Source organism: Bombina bombina, chromosome 4 (assembly GCF_027579735.1).
Source record: "Bombina bombina isolate aBomBom1 chromosome 4, aBomBom1.pri, whole genome shotgun sequence".
NCBI lineage: Eukaryota > Metazoa > Chordata > Amphibia > Anura > Bombinatoridae > Bombina > Bombina bombina.
Window position 1 is genome coordinate 737,720,676 of NC_069502.1, and position 18,151 is coordinate 737,738,826.

Consider the following 18,151-nt stretch of genomic DNA (forward strand, 5'->3'; position numbering starts at 1 on the left):
GGTTTATTGCGATGTGGGTGGTTGACAGTTAAGGGATTAAGGGGTTAATTACTTTATTATTTTGCAATGTGTGGGTTTGCGGTGTATGTGTTAATACATTGGGGCATATGTATCAAGCTCCGATTGGAGCTTGATGCCCGGTGTTTCTGGCGAGCCTGCAGGCTCGCCAGAAGCAGCGGTCACAAAGACCGCTGCTCCATAACCTGTCCGCAAAGACCTCTGCTCCATAACCTGTCCGCCTGCCACAATACAACCCGATCGAGTACGATCGGGTTGATTGACAACCCACTACTGGCGGCCCATTGGCCGCGAGTCTGCAGGGGGCGGCGTTGCACCAGCAGCTCTTGTGAGCTGCTGGTGCAATGCTGAATACGGCGAGCGTATTGCTCGCCGTATTCAGCGAGGTTTGTCGGACCTGATCCGCACTGTCGGATCAGGTCCGACAGACCTTCATAACTAGGGGCCTTTGTGTGGGAGGTTCGTTCTTTTTTGTTCTACTTCGTGCGGGCGGTGTTTTTTTTTGTGTGGATTCTTTCACCACCCGGCCTCGCGCTGCCAACATTCCATTAAGGATGTGTGCGCAACTGCGGACGGCGACGGACATTACAAACACAATTATAGTATAGATATATATCTGTATTTACCTATACCTAAGAATTGATTTACTCCTGTTGGGTTTTGTGCACATAAACCGGACAGGAGTAAACTGTGCTAACTCGATATGAGTTAAAGTAATGTTATGTATTTATTAAATATAAAATATTGAAATATATTAATAATTAATGTAAATAATTATTATAGATGTACTAAATATTATAAATAATTCATAGAATATATATATATTCTTGAAAGTATCTATAATTATTAATAATATTTTCTGAATATTTTATATTTAATATTTACATAACGCGACTTAAAGTTATGGTAAATCCTGGCTTTTCAAAAACACTAGGATTCACCAGACCTTCATCAGCGCTATCATAAGCTCATACAAATAAACCTATTATAGATAGGTGCAAAAAGATAATGCGGTCAGCCCAAGAAACAGAGTAAGATTAAAAAAATAACCTTTATTTGATCAACTTTAAAAGACAGCTATTTATTGCTAGGAAAAATGCTGCCTAGAAAGATTAAAAACACATCCCTGCCGGTTTGCCAAAGAAATTTAGCATTGTTTGATTGTCTGTGATACTGACACAAAATTGCGTTTGCTAAGGTGCAAGTGAAGGGGTTAATATGATGTGAGGGTAAAGTAATTCTATATTCGTAAGTCACAGAGAGCTATAAAAGCAGTAATTGTACTATATTTAAGACTAAATTGTCTTGTATAGTTATCATTGCTGAGCAATATGGACTCCGGTATATTATACCCAAAACATCAACCCCTTTCCCCAATTCCCTTTTGGACAAACAAACATATATCGATATACTGGACAAAATCCGAGCAGAGAGCTCGTTAAAACACACACAAAAAGCCCCTATTAACCCCTTTCAGTGGCATATTTAGGTTTTGTGCTGCCCTAGGCACTCAAAATTCTGCTGCCTCCCACACCCACACCCAAAGGTTTTAGGCTTTTTTCCCCTTAATATTTTTTGGGGTCAGTTTTTTTTTTCATAACAATTCAAGAGAAAATGGACTAGCAAAACACTTGCATACAGGTGGGTTAAATTGCATGCATCTCATACCATTTTCTCCCTGAGAGAAGGGAGAGAAAAGAAGGGGAGGGGAGAAAATGGAGAGAAGGAAAGAAGGGAGGGAGAGAGAGAAGATAAAAGTGGGGGGAGGGAGAGGAGAAAAGAGGAGAGGAAAGAAGGGAGGGAAAGAAAGGAGCAAAATAAGGGAGCAAGGGAGGGAGGGAAAGAAAGAAGGGAGGGAAAGAAGGGAGGTAGTTGAGGGAGGGAGTGAGTTGAGGGAGGAAGGGCGGGAGAAAGGGAAAGAAGGGAAAGAGAAAGGGAGGGAAAGAAGAATACACTTTGAAACAATCACTGCCCTTTACATGCAACAAAATACAGTAATTACTATCATTCAAGTAATGAAACTTTTAAGTGTCCGTTTACTATTCATGAATGCAGAGAAAGCTAGCTATTAGTAGCTAACATACATTAGCGCTGCAAATTTATGATTAGACATCACAAGCTGATCTAAGCAGTGCACAGACGCATCCATTCTTTTAGTTACTGAGACCTGCAATAAGCACTGCGCTCGCACACCCACCACTGCTGACAAGGGGAGGCAGCATATTAGCACAAGGTCTTCTCCTCCAGCCTCACCTTGTAAGCATATCCCCAGGCAAGTTTCTCACCAAGAACGCTTCCACTGCAAAAATACCGGAGGCTCTAAATGAAGCAACGGTTTAAAGGAGCACTGCCTGTGAAGAGCGACCTTATTAAGCTCACGTACTGTGTGCTGGCTTTTAGAGAGAGGATCGGGCATATGTGCTGCCCCTCCCAAATCTGCTGCCCTAGGCACCGGCCTTGTTGGCCTAGGCCATAATACGCCCCTGACCCCTTCACTTGCACCTTAGCAAACACAATTTTGTGGTAGTATCACAGAAAATCAAACAATACTAAGTTTCTTTGGCAAACCGGCAGAGATGTGTTTTTAATCTTTCTAGCCAGCATTTTTCCTAGCAATAAATAGCTCTCTTTTAAAGTTGATCAAATAAACGTTATTTTTTAATCTTACTCTGTTTCTTGGGCTGACAGCATTTTCTATTTGCACCTATCTATAAAAGGTTTATTTGGATGATAATACAGTATCATGCTGCAGCACATTTTTGGATGTTGACCCCTAAAATAAAAATATCTTTATAAACAAGGCCATCCAAAAGAGATAAAACTTTGTTACTTCTCTTTGGACCATTTTGAGTTATTCATTTGCTATCATAAGCTCATCCAGCTGCACAATGCCATATGGCTACCACAGCTATTAATTCAGAGGTGGAAACGTCACTGCTAGCGATCGGTGTTAAAAAAATTTCTTCTGCGCTCTCCATTGAAGTCTCTGGGGAGAATAAGTTAGTGAGGTCACAATATCCAAAGTCCTTTGGTTAGTGCGCGTTGGGTTTGGCTCTCGCGCAAACATTTTACTTTCAACTTGTAATACGTGCGCTAGCCCACATGCGCAACAAGATTACTTCTGGCGGTGTTAACTCTCAAGCGAAAGCGCTAAATAGTGCTCCACATTTAATCTAGCCCAGAGTGAGAAGAAAACTGTAATACTTCTAATAATTATTAGAAGTATTTTTGCAATACATACATATATATTCCAATAATGTTTCTATGTAAATTTGAAATGTACTACTGGCCATTTAAATTTTTTTCTTATCTCCCTTAAGAGAATATGTGGTGTAGCATTACAAATGCACTGGTAATATCTTCACATAATAGAAAAATGTATAACCTATTTAAAAACTCTCCTTATTGTAATGGAAATGAACTCCCCGTGGGTCAGATGAAGAATGTAAGCTGCACATCTTGTTGAGTATCTTGGAGAGAGATTTCGGTCCACAAAAGAACACTCCAATGCTGTTACTGAAAATGAGCAAAATAGCACAGTCAGATTCCTATAAGAAATGTCATTCTAGTATAAATGCTTGTGTGTTAAAAACATTTATCATCAAATGTGTTATTATCTCTGCTCAGACGTAGAAAATCATCTATAGGAAAGCATTTTTAATCAAATTTTATCAAATAAAAAGGTTTGGAAAATAGGGGTATTTTTACATCCTGGTAACCTCAATTTTCACAGATAGGAGCCGAATTATCAAGCTCCGAATGGAGCCTAATGCCCCTTAAAGACCGCTGCTCCATAACTTGTCTGTCTGCTCTGAGGCGGCGGATAGAAATTAACCTGATTGAATACGATCGGTTTGATTGACACCCCCTGCTAGCGGCCGATTGTCCGAAAATCTGCAGGGGGCGGTATTGCACAAGCAGTTCTGGTGAATTGCTTGTGCAATGATAAATGCTGACAGTGTATGCTGTCGGCATTTATCGATGTGCAGCGGACATGATACGCTACATCGTATCATGTCCGCTCGCACTTTGATAAAAATGCCCCATAGACTGAATTTTTTTACTATTTAATATTCAGTACATCAATCTACGCCTAGAAAAAGTGCAATGAGATAAAACAACACAGGGTGGAAATGCATAAAGATAGACACATTAAAACTTTGCCAGGTCAGGTGTAAAAACTATGCTAACACTAGCAGGGGCTGCCTGCTGGGAATTCTATTATAAAAAAGGGGCTGTCCCTGCAAGTTGCAGGAAGTAAATGCTGCAGCCAATACAAATTAAATTACTCTTTTTTTTTAGCGTATAGTATCTTACAATCACCTCTGTTTTCAGATGTGTGTGTTTTTCTATGAGTGTTTTGTGTATTTTGTTACAATTTCTCCACCTTTTAGGGGCCACAGTAGCCCCCGCACTCAGAGAACACCAGCCAAACATCTGATAAGATAAGATAAAAGTCAATTTATTATGAACTTCGTTAAAAACATAGATTCAAATCATGAGTGTTACACATGAGCTGCTTGCAGGTAAACAGAGGCTCCACCTTTAAGTTTGCAAGAAAAAAAACAGTGAGATCTGCAGTGGAAAAATGTTTATAGAATGCACCAGACCTGGCGGAGATATTTTAGCTACTATCATGGAACAGTCTTGTTAAGCCCATTATGAGAAGTGGGGAAACACTTAATAATAGGTAAAATAATATTTCTTGAATTTTGTATTATAATTAAGCATTTCACAGCATAATTTTGCTTATGTATTGTAGTTTTATTATGATTTGTACCATGCACCTTAAAGGGACAGTCACCTTTCATGTTTCAAATAGGGCATGTAATTTTAAACAACTTTCCAATTTACTTTTATCACCAATTTTGCTTTGTTCTCTTGGTATTCTAAGTTGAAAGCTAAACCTAGGAGGTTCATATGCTAATTTCTTAACCTTGAAGGCCGCCTCTAATCTAAATGCATTTTGATAATTTTTCACCACTAGAGGGCATTAGTTCATGTTTTTCATATAGATAACATTGAGCTCATGCACGTGAATTTACCATGGAGACAGCTCTGATTGGCTAAAATGCAAGTCTGTCAAAAGAACTGAAATAAGGGGGCAGTCTGCTGAGGCTTAGATACAAGATAATTACAGAGGTAAAACGTGTATAATTATAACTGTGTTGGTTATGCAAAACTGGGGAATGGTAATTAAGGGATTATCTATTTTTTAAAACAACAAAAATTATGGTGTTGACTGTCCCTTTAAATAATTTCTTTCCAGCACAATTTCAGCACACAAATTTAATTTTTTCCACAAAATATGATTTTTGCAGAACAATTTCAATAAGATTTTTAATGTGATTAAACAATATAATGATACCCAAAAAAATGAAACAAATTATATGGAAGTAAATTAGAAAGTTGTTTAAAATTGTATTCTCTATCTGAATCATGAAAGAATAAATGTGGGTTTAATGACCTTTAAGACTAAATTCATTGAAGATAACACCCAATTTATTTTGCAGTAATCCCATTTCTCAAGTTGTCCCTTTTTACATCTCCTATACAGTACTCAAGAAGAAAGATGTAAATGGAGGGGAAGGGAGCTTTAAATAATAAACAATAATTAAGTGGAGAAAATGATGACCTCATCGTGATGCTTTGATATATTTCTAGCACTCTTTGGAAGCACTCCCAATTTTTAAAGTCTAAGGGGTACATTTATCAAGGTGCGGACGGACATGATCCGCTATAGCGAATCATGTCCGCCGCACATCGATAAATGCCGACAGCATACGCTATCTGCATTTATCATTGCACCAGCAGTTTTTGTGAACTGCTGGTGCAATACCGCTCCCTGCAGATTCGCAGCCAATCGGCCGCTAGCAGGGGGTGTCAATCAACCCGATCGTATTCGATCGGGCTGATTGCTTTCCGCGACCTCAAAGGTGGAGGACGAGTTAAGGACCAGCGGTATTAGGCGGAACTGAAGTGGAGTGGGTCGGAAGCAGCATCCGCTCTTTCATAAATCGACCCCTATATCCACCTCTGGTCACAACTGTGGTACAGTTTGAGGATAAGTAAATGTTTAGGAACATTTGTTAAGAATGTTGAAAGTTTGCCCCTTTTGTTCAATCAAATTGATGTTTAATATTTAGCCAGCATTGTAACATTCTCCATTTTATGTACTTCATACATTTCTAATCTAAATCTATGAGACTCTACATTCAAAATCTATTTTATTTTGTTATGTCTCATTTGAAAATCAATGCTGAAAAAAATAGCATTCATTCAAATGCTGCAATTTAACTGTGTTATTATTTTAATTCCTTAAAATTAATGTTACATTCAAAACCAATTTTTTTAATGTTACTCAAATGAGAACATTTGGACATCCAGCTATGATTTTCAGGTACATTTTTTTAGAAATATTCAGTGGTGCAAAAATAATTTCCAAGGAACCATTTGTTTTAACATTCCAATGTCATTTCTTTAACACTCACCCATCCCTATCAATGTCTGACTAAAATCTAAAACAGTGATTTGTTAGTCAGTTTGACCAAGCATTAATATTTAACAGTGAATGCATTTCATCAAGCTGATTGAGAGCATGGCCTCTTGTCTAATTCACATATATAGAATACAAATAGAGTCACAAAACTTTATTGTAAGTTTAGAAATAACAGTTCAGTAAGGACTGTTGGTGCCACGGTGTAGATTAGTAATGCAAAATATTTTGGACTTTTTTTTTTTTTTACTTAATTGTATGCTTAAAGGGACAGTCTAGTCAAAATAAAACATTTGTGATTAAGATAGGACATGCAATTTTAAACAACTTTCCAATTCACTTTTATCATCACATTTGCTTTGTTCTCTTGGTATTCTTAGTCGAAAGCTAAACTTAGGAGGCTCATATGCTAATTTTAAGCCCTTGAAGGCCGCCTCTTATCTTAATGCATTTGACAGTTTTTCACAGCTAGAGGACATTAGTTCATGTTTGCCATATTAGATAGCATTGTGCTCATGCCCATGGAGTTATTTATGAGAGGGCACTGATTGGCTAAAATGCAAGTCTGTCAAAAGAAGTGAAAAAAGGGGTCATTCTGCAGAGGCTTAGATACAAGGTGTAAGGATAAAATACTAGTACCCACGTAAAATGTAATTCAATATACATTCCACATCGTTTTACTTTGTTTTATACCAATAGTTATATTGTATAGTAGGGAGGTGCATTCGTTTAGTTACAAATGCACATTCGTAATAAAAAATTAATATTTCTTTTTGTAAACGAAAATGAATATCCGAATGAATGCGGTAGCAAAATTTAAAGAAAACATAAAAATACTGGCTAAATTCATGAGTGTTTATTAGTTTTCTTTAAATTACTTTTTAGGGGTACAATACTTACCCTAATACACTCTCAAGAGCATGTTAACCCTATTCTCTTCTTGCCAGAGCTCTGGCTGCGCTAACAGGAGGCTTAGCGCACTCGGCTCTCAGGACCTGCACTATGGATCTGCCCTAAACTTTGAAACATTTACATTAGTTTTAACGAAAATTAATGTAAATGTTTAACTAAAATTTAGTATTTGTTTTGTTTTCAACTAAACAAATACTAAATAGTGCAGCCAATGAATATTCGGAAATAAATTTTTATCTGAAACAAGATTTTCTAGGCTGCGTAAGTCTAGTACCTAGACTTTCTTCAAGAGGCACATTATTAAATGCATAGTGCTTAGTTCAGTCTATTCTAAGTCATATAGACAAGAACATCATATGGTCAAACTATTTCTCTATAAAATTATCTTCCTGACCATTTTGGTGGTTTATGTCTTAGTGGGAAAAATTAAGTAAGAGGTATCTCCAACCTCCTCGCTCATTTCTCAATTCATTAGTGAATCATCCCTATAGAACAACATAGAAACTGGAGAAGCTAGAGAAATTGATGATGCTTGTGAAGTTGAATAGCCTAGAGAGATTTTTAAGTATAAAATTAGTCAAAATATAATATAGTTGTTATTATTATTATACTTTATTTATAAAGCGCCAACATATTCCGCACCACTGTCCAAGGGTAAAATTTGTTTAAACAAAACAATGATACAAAACTTGAAAGAGAGAAGACAAAATTTGACAAACACCAACAGGAGGAGTTGAGTTCCTATGGGAACTTACAATCTAGAAGGGTAGGAGGATGAGAAACAGGAGGTGAGGACTGCAAGGGTGAGAATGATGTTAGTACAGAGTTAGATGAGGGTAAATAATAGGTAAATGGAATTTTTTGTTACTTAGTTGGGTGGTAGGCTTCTCTGAACAAAAATGTCTTCAGGGAGCATTTAAAAGAAGGCACATTAGGGAAAAGTCTGACAGTGCGAGGGAGAGCGTTCCAGATGGTAGGTGCCACACGAGAGAAGTCCTGCAGTCTAGCATGGGAAGAGGTGATAATCGAAGATGCGAGGAGCAGATCATTGCTGGATCTGAGTGGGCGGCTGTAGTATATTTGTTGATTAGTGAGAATACGTATTGAGTAGCAGAGTTGGTAAGGGCTTTGTAGTTCAGGGTGAGAATTTTGAATTTAATTCTGATGTGAATAGGGAGCCAGTGAAGGGACTCACAGAGAGGTGCAGCAGATATAGAGCATCGGAAAAGGTTAATAAGCTTGGCAGAGGCATTTAGGATGGATTAAAGGGGGGAGAAGTGGGAGAGAGGAAGGCCAGTGAGTAGGTTATTGCAGTAGTCCATTTGGGAAATTACAAGGCAGTGTATAATTTGCTTTGTGGTGTCAGCACTTTAACGTTATACTGTAATATGAACAAAATGTATTAGGGTGATTATGAACCATAGATCACAATGTAAAATAATATAACTAAGTTAGGTTGGGTAATATCTTAGAAAGGCATGCCTATATAGTATAATTGGAAACATATACTATAGTCTAGTCAACCATTGTAGCATATTATATATTCCAAATGTAGTATATATACTTTATATATATATATATATATATATATATATATATATATATATATATATATATATATATATATATATACTGTATATATATATGTATATATATTGGTTCCTAATTTTTGGTTCACACCTTTTTTTATAGCAAGAAGTACGATTATATTTACAATGATAAACTTCAGAAATTAGACAATTCAAAGTGACACACAATGAATAAGACTTTTCTCTAAACAACTTGCATTCAAGAATTTAATATATAAGTGAAATGAAAGGTGAATGGGTTGTTTAAAAAAATGGTTGAATATTTCATAGTAACAATGAGAAGAGATAGCTGTGCATTTATATATGTGTGGTATGAGGAGCTAGCTTTAAGGAGTGTGAATGGTAAACAGTTTTCAAAGAGTTGAATATTTGAGCGTTTAGAGTCCAATGCAGATAGTCACATAGAGTAGGAGCAGTACAATAGAAGTATTAGAGATGGGAGAGAAAGAAGGTAATGACTGGGAGGGAACAATGTTGGTCATATGTAGACTGAAAAGGGAGTATTTGGAGAAATATAGGTCTGATTATATTTATAGCAAAAGTTCAGCAGCGTTGCTAATTTCTATAGAAGCTGCAATAACATAATAGCAGACATATCATGTAACTGTAGCTATTATGTGTGGCATCCTATATCAGATGAAATCCCAATTAGTTTATTTGATATACTACAGTTATCTATTTTATTTAGCATTTTATATTAGTCTTGTTTAATGAACCTTAAGTGCATTTTTTACTAATTTTACTAATCATCACCCAAAGAAATGCTCGTCTTCTCATTCTCTTCTACAAATATCTGCATAGCCATATTTTGCTTAATGATATACCTTGGGTGATTCCCAGCAATATGTCTAAATTCTTTGTTCCAATTGGGCCTTCCATAGAGTGTTTTATGTCTCAGTCCAGTAATCACATCCAAATTGGCGTCATAATGCATTGCTATATGTGCGGCCTAAAGAACAAACGATTAGAATGAGTTAAAGAAACTCTAGTTATACAAATATATTTTCAGCTAGAACATTGAAAAATCATATTGATATTGCATAGATAAATGTATTAAAAAAACAAAATGTATCACATTATTTGTATGTCTAATATATGAGTCTGTTTTCCTTTTTTTTAACAATATACATTACCTGATTTTCATCCCAGCCTGTCAGGAATAAGTGATAACTCAGAAAATTGGTTTTGCCTCTCTCCACCATTTGTACTTCTAAAGATTTAAGAAGATCAGCAAACCATTCAAAGGCGCGAGTATCTCGACAAATCCAGTAGAAATACACCTAAGACAAAATAAATGTTTAACACTTTAATACAAATTTTCATAATGATAATTACTTATATCATGCAAAATGACACTGATTTGTATTTCAGTCTAGCTGGCTATTTTTTTGTTTTATTGGGTTTTTTTTTATTTATTGTGGTACATTGAGGTATTTTTTATTTTGAGACTCCAAAATTCATATGCTAAAAGGACACTGAAGTTAATTTTAATTTTCTTTCATGATTCAGCACACAATTAAACATTTTTCCCCAAAATACAGTATTTTTAAATGCACACTTTCTGAGGTACAAGCTCCTACTGAGCATGTGCAAGAGTTCACAGGGTATACAAGTGTGATTTGCTGATGGCTGTCACATGATACAAAGGGTAGGCAAATTGAAGACATTTTAAATTTACCAGACAAAAAAAATCTACTGTTCATTAGAAATTCATAGTAAGTGCTATTGCATTACCTTTTTTTTACTATGCATTTGCTGATTATACAGCATTTTCAGCACTTATCAGATGAAATGAAACACATAATAAAGTTAAGAATATTATCCGATGACATTGGCATGTATTATAAGTATGTAAACCTCAAGTCTCGAGTTTTAAGAAATTTCCCCTTATGGCCAAAAAGAGAGTGAGACATATCAGTAATATTTTAATTAATACTGATATAGGGAGTAAGATTAAAGATGCTACATTACATAAAAAAACAGAATGATTGTTTCCCTTTGTCTTAATTGCTTGAAAAATAATTCTGTCATAAAAGGTTCTACCTTTTTATATCCTAGAACAGAAAAAAAATATGATATTAAAGGATATTATATATATGTAATTCAAGGATATTAAAGGATACTATGGGGCCGATTTATCATCGGTCTGTCAGACATGATCCGCTCAGTGAATCATGCCATCTCGACCTTTAATAAATCGACCCCATTGTGTTTCCTTTTTGTAGAGACTTATGCTAATTAAGCCTGTCTTTGATTTTATGTTTTGTTTCCTGCATAAAAATTCTAGAATATGGGCATCTAATGAAATATATTACAAAAGTTGAATTCTATATATAGGGGCCGAATTATCAAGCTCCGAATGGAGCTTGGTGCCCCAGTTTCCACGCGAGCCTTCAGGCTCGCTGGAAACAGCAGTTAATAAGCAGCGGTCTTAAGACTTCTGCTCCATAACTGGTCCGCCTACTCTGAGGCTGCGGACATCAATCCGCCCCTGATCCTATACGATCGGGCTGATTGACACCCCCTGCTAGCTGCCACGAATCTGCAGAGGGCAGCATTGCACAAGCAGTTCTAGTGAACTGCTTGTGCAATGATAAATGCAGACAGCGTTGTCGATTTCTGAATTACAAGTGGAGTGTAAAATATTAGCACTACTGTGCGTAAACATCACTTGAGCACAATCTATAGTGCTTCTATTTTTGAGCTTACAAGTCCAAAGTTATTTTCATAGAAAGGTAGTTTAGGACACACTAACATCTCCATGGTAGTTAGCAAGGGTTCTCTACATCCCTCACATAATAGACTTCAGTGGGGGCACGCAGAAAAATTCATATCTGATATCATTTGAACAATAAGTCGATGGTGCTCTAAGCTGAGAATGTTCTTCATGATGTTCTCTGCTATACTATTAATAATAATGGTTTACTTCATTTCTTAAAAAGCTCTACATTTTACAGCTGTATTTTGGATTCCTCTCAAGTGAAACACTTAACTCACCACTTGCAATACAAGCACTATGCATTAAAAGTATAGGACTAGCTAAATTTGTTTTCACCACGTTAAGATGCTTGGGTTAAATTATTTAAATATCCACTTGTAATAACATATTGGGCCAGATTACAAGTGGAGTGCAAAATATCGCTTTTGCGAGGGTTATATTTGCAATACACTTAGCAATACCAGCACACACAAATGTGCACTTGTATTACAAGTTAGCCGCAAGCACAGTAGGGTGCTTCTTTAGGCTCCAATGGGAGCCCTGTTCTCATGCTGTGAGACACGGCATGAGAACCTAGCGCATTGAAGGGGGTAAGTCGTGCAGTGATGGGCAGCAGATTTTAAATATATATATATGTATATATACATATATATTTATGTATTTATATGTGTATATACAGTACACATATAAATACATAAATATATATGTATATAAGCATATACATATACATTTACAGGGAACACACAGTACCCATAGACCACAATGTAAAGGCACAACACCACACTTCCACCACCTTTAACCCCTAAAAACTGCTTTGTGCAGTTTTTTTAAAAATAAATAATAATTGGGGGCAATTTGGGGATATTTTGAAAATCAACTAGCGATCTGATTAATGTTCGGAGCGCTAATTGCTACCGCAAGCTCACAGTAGCAATAACCAGTCACTGGTAATGGCTAATTATTTATTGCATGCCCGTAAATTGGCGAATTTACTAATTTACAGGCACATAATAAATTAGTGCACTCCTTGTAATTTGGCTCATTGTGTGTCTATTGTGTTTAAAAAAGAAAAAACTATCTCAGCTGTCAATTTTCTGCACTCAGACATTTGTTTTCTTAGTTGTAATAGAAAAAGGGTTGTTGCCGTATTGGTCCCTCAGTGAATATTCCTTTAATACATTGTAATACCTTTTAATGGACCAATAAATCTTTATTTATTTTTTTCCATAAGCTTTCAAGACCTCACGGGTCTCTTCTTCAGATGTAGATTACACAGCTTTTATCTACATCTGAAGAAGAAACCTGTGAGGTCTCGGAAGCTTATGGAATAAAAGAAAACTTGATTTTGTTGGATTCATTAAAAGGTATCACATGATCTACTAAAGGAACATTTCTTGGTTGTAGTAATTCAACTTTAGGCTTAGGGGATTGACATAGGGCTCTGATTTAAAAAATAGAAAACCTTTAAGAACAATCTTCTGGCATCAATAGAGCAATTAAATGACAAAAGATTTTAAAAGAATAATGTCTCTATGCAAAACACTGTATTGAAACGGCTATGAAAGAAATCTATTCACAGCAGATTCCTCACGTTGGCTCTATTTAGCAACCTGGTTACACTCACTTTGTATTATTTTAGTGTGACATATGATTTTCATTTAATATAGCTCCTAACAGCTGATAGCCATCCTGAGATTTTTACCCTAACCTATATTACAGAGTTACTTATAATAGGCCTTAATCAAGTTAAAGGGACACTGAACCCAATTTTTTTTCTTTTGTAATTCAGATAGAGCATGAAATGTTAAGCAACTTTCTAATTTACTCCTATTATCAAATGTTCTTTATTCTCTTGGTATCTTTATTTGAAATGCAAGAATGTAAGTTTAGATGCCGGCCCATTTTTGGTGAACAACCTAGGTTGTCCTTGTTGATTGGTGGATAAATTCATCCATCAATCAAAAACTGCTGTCCAGAGTCCTGAACCAAAAAAAAAAAGCTTAGATGCCTTCTTTTTCATATAAAGATAGCAAGAGAACGAAGAAAAATTGATAATAGGAGTAAATTAGAAAGTTGCTTAAAATTGCATGCTCTATCTGAATCACGAAATAATTTTTTGGGGTTCAGTGTCCCTTTAACCCCTTAATGACCAAGGACGTACGCCACACGTCCTCAAAAAAATACAGTTAATGACCGAGGACGTGTGGCGTACGTCCTTGGTCTGGAAAGCAGCTGGAAGCGATCCTGCTCGCTTCCAGCTGCTTTCCGGTTATTGCAGTGATGCCTCGATATGGAGGCATCCTGCAATAACCCCCCTTGGCCATCCGATGCAGAGAGAGCCACTCTGTGGCCCTCTCTGCACTGGACATCGGTGGCCGGTATCGTTGGTGGGTGGGAGCAAGTCTGGGAGGCGGGTGGGCGGCCATCGATGTGCCGAGTGAAGAGAAGGGGGGCGGGATCGGGGGCGGAACCATCGGGAGCGCGCACGGGAGCGCGCATGTGCATGGGGGGCGGCGGGCGCATGCACGGGGCGGGAGCGGGAGGGAACCGCTACACTACGGAAAAATAAGGCTGTGAAAAGTTAAAATAAATTTTTTTAAAATGTTACAAATAAACAGCTAAGGGATCTGGAAGGGGTGGGGGGATGGTCTTGGGGGGGGAAAGCTACACTACAGAAAAGGGAATTTTTTTTTTAAAAAAAAAGGCACATTTGTTACTAAACTGGGTACTGGCAGACAGCTGCCAGTACCCAAGATGGCGCCCATTAAGGCAGAGGGGGAGGGTTAGAGAGCTGTTTGGTGGGGGATCAGTGAGGTTGGGGACTAAGGGGGGATCCTACACAGCAGCATATGTAAATATGCCAAAAAAAAACAAAAAAAAGCAAAAGTATAGCTTTTATTTTAGTACTGGCAGAGTTTCTGCCAGTACTTAAGATGGCGGGCACAATTGTGGGGTGGGGGAGGGAAGAGAGCTGTTTGGGAGGGATCAGGGGGTCTCATGTTTCAGGTGGGAGGCTGAGCTCTACACTAAAGCTAAAATTAACCCTGCAAGCTACATAATTAACCCCTTCACTGCTAGCCATAATACACGTGTGAAATGCAGCGGCATTTGGCGGCCTTCTAATTACCAAAAAGCAATGCCAAAGCCATATATGTCTGCTATTTCTGAACAAAGGGGATCCCAGAGAAGCATTTACAACCATTTGTGCCATAATTGCACAAGCTGTTTGTAAATGATTTCAGTGAGAAACCTAAAATTGTGAAAAATTTAACGTTTTTTTTTATTTGATCGCATTTGGCGGTGAAATGGTGACATGAAATATACCAAAATTGGCCTAGATCAATACTTGGGGTTGTCTACTACACTACACGAAAGCTAAAAGTATCCCTAAAAGCTCCCTACATGCTCCATAATTAACCCCTTCACTGCTGGGCATAATACACGTGTAGTGCGCAGTGGCATTTAGCAGCCTTCTAATTACTAAAAAGCAACGCCAAAGCCATATATGTCTGCTATTTCTGAACAAAGGGGATCCCAGAGAAGCATTTACAACCATTTAAGCCATAATTGCACAAGCTGTTTGTAAATAATTTCAGTGAGAAACCAAAAGTTTGTGAAAAAATTTGTAAAAAAGCGAACGATTTTTTGTATTTAATCGCATTTGGCGGTGAAATGGTGGCATGAAATATACCAAAATGGGCCTAGATGAATACTTTGGGATGTCTACTAAAAAAAAATATACACATGTCAATGGATATTCAGAGATTCCTGAAAGATATTAGTGTTCTAATGTAATTAGCACTAATTTTGAAAAATAATGGTTTGGAAATAGCAAAGTGCTACTTGTATTTATGGCCCTATAACTTACAAAAAAAGCAAAGAACATGTAAACATTGGGTATTTCTAAACTCAGGACAAAATGTAGAAACTATTTAGCATGGGTGTTTTTTGGTGGTTGTAGATGTGTAACAGATTTTGGGGGTCAAAGTTAGAAAAAGTGTGTTTTTTTCAATTTTTTCCTCATATTTTATAATTTTTTTATAGTAAATGATAAGATATGATGAAAATAATGGTATCTTTAGAAAGTCCATTTAATGGCGAGAAAAACGGTATATAATATGTGTGGGTACAGTAAATGAGTAAGAGTAAAATTACAGCTAAACACAAACACCACAGAAATGTAAAAATAGCCTTGGTCCCAAACGGACAGAAAATGGAAAAGTGCTGTGGTCATTAAGGAGTTAAAGGGTCATGAAACCCAATTTTTTTTTTTTCTTTTGTGATTCAGATAGAGCATGCAATTTTAAATAACTTTCCAATTTATTTCTATTATCTAATTTGTTTAGTTCTCTTTGTATCCTCTGTTAAAAAGTATAACTAGGTAGGCTCAAGAACTGCTGATTGGTGGCTGTACTTATATGCCTATTCTCATTGTCTTGCAGCTAGCTCCCAGTAGTTCATTACTGCTCCTTCAACAAAGAATACCAAGATAATTAAGCAAATTAAATAATAGAAGTAAATTGGAAATTTGTTTAATATTTTACATTCTATCTGAATCATGAAAGCAAATGTTTGGGTGTCATGTTCCTTTAACCAATAAAAATTGCAGGTTGTTGGGTTAACTATTATAACTAAGCCTGCACACTTCTGAATGGTTAATATGATAAATATTGTGGGCTAGATTTATTAAAGCCCTATCAAGCAGCGGTCACTAGACCGCCGCTTCCCTAACCTCTTCGCCACCTCTAAGATGGCGAAATTCAATCTCCTCGGTCTAGTCAGACCGAGGAGATTGACAGCTCCTGCCCGCGCTTGATTGGCTGTGCGCAGGCAGGGGGTAGGATTGCACGCGGACGCATAATTGCGCTCGTGTGCAATGGCAAATACCTGCGGGTAATTTTGACCCGCCACAGGCAAGCTGAGGCATACAGGGGTGCGTATACGCGCCCCTGTATGCCTCAGTTTTAATAAATCTAGCCCTTTAACTGAAAGCTTATTTACACAATTTTGTCAAGTTGATATTTTCATTCTTAAATCCTAAAATCTGGAACACATATTATTATCTTTATTGCAGAGGCAGTTCTAACAAAGACATCTTTCATCATAAAAAGCTTTTTCTATAACATTGTAATTCTATTCTACACCTCTTTGTGACTCTTTAAAAAAAAAACAGACACGCTGTTTCCTTTCACCTTTTCCAATTTCATGTCTGCGTTTGAATTGCTGTACTTATACCAAATTGATTTCAGCACTGACGCGAATGGTGTTACTCCTATTCCAGCAGCGATACAAACACTAACTTGATAGTTGAATACATTTGTGGTTGCCGATCCATATGGTCCATCTACAGCCAACCTAGATTGAAAACACAAATTAAGCATAATAAAAATGCAAAACATTGCTTACATTAAGTTATATTGTGTTCAAGGACGGGTTTATATGTTCTTAGACGAACGGGACACTAAACCCAAAAATTTTCTTTCATGATTCAGGTAGAGAATACAATAAAAAAACAAAAAAAACAATTTACTTCTATTATCTAATTTGCTTCATTCTTTATATATTCTTTACTGAAGAAATAACAATGCACATGGGTGCGCCAATCACACGAGGCATCTATGTGCAGCCACCAATCAGCAGCTACTAAGTCTCTCTAGATATGCTTTTCAGCAAAGGATGTAAAGAAAATAAAAGCAAAATAGATAATAGAAGTAAATTAGACATTTTTTTAAAATTGCATGCTCTTTCTAAATTGTGAAAGAAAAAAATTGGGTTTGTCCCTTTAAGTTGTACCACTTTTTTCACCTACCTTATACAAATTAATATTACAGGGCCATTATAGTAAAAAAAAATGACATGCTCTAATACGACTACAACCCAAGCCTACTGTGTGTTTACCACCACCTCCCCCCCCCCCCCGCAAAGAGGTTAAACTCTCAGTAGAAATACAGCTTGTGATTTGCAGAGAAATACGGGTCCCGAGCGGAAAACGTTGCGTTTCACATCTTAGTCGTACAACTAGTGCTGCTAATTTGATTGCAGCGTTTTCCGATCGGAAACCAGTATTGCGCTGAGAATCACATGCAGTATTTCTTCTGTGAGTTTAACCCTTTTGCTGGGGTTAAACACACACTAGTCTAGTGTCGATAGTCCTTAAAAACATGCTGTAATAGATTAGAGCATGTGATTTTATTATAATAACCTGTTAATTTTTAAGCCAACTAAAAAGGCTATCAAGGATAAAGATATTAAATCCCCAGTGTAAACTGTGGCCAGCCTTGGCTTGCAGTACAAAACATTAAAATTAAATACTGTACATAGGATCAATAGTGCTTTATGAACTCAATTGATATGTGACTTCCAAGGATATAAACTACAGAATTAAATCTAAAACAAATGCAAAGATTACAAGTCTAG

General features: G+C 36.8%; 1 protein-coding gene across 1 annotated transcript in view; it reads right to left on the minus strand.

Moving 5' to 3' along the window:
• Positions 1–3,407: 3,407 nt before the first annotated feature.
• NOX3 (NADPH oxidase 3) overlaps positions 3,408–18,151 on the minus strand; it is a 79,606-nt gene continuing 64,862 nt past the window's right edge. Inside the window, exons 9-12 of the mRNA XM_053712217.1 lie at positions 16,927–17,089; positions 10,149–10,295; positions 9,840–9,964; positions 3,408–3,534 (exon numbers count right to left, since the gene is read on the minus strand). Of these exons, the coding sequence (XP_053568192.1) occupies positions 3,408–3,534; positions 9,840–9,964; positions 10,149–10,295; positions 16,927–17,089 (562 nt within the window). The remainder of the gene's footprint in view (positions 3,535–9,839; positions 9,965–10,148; positions 10,296–16,926; positions 17,090–18,151) is intronic.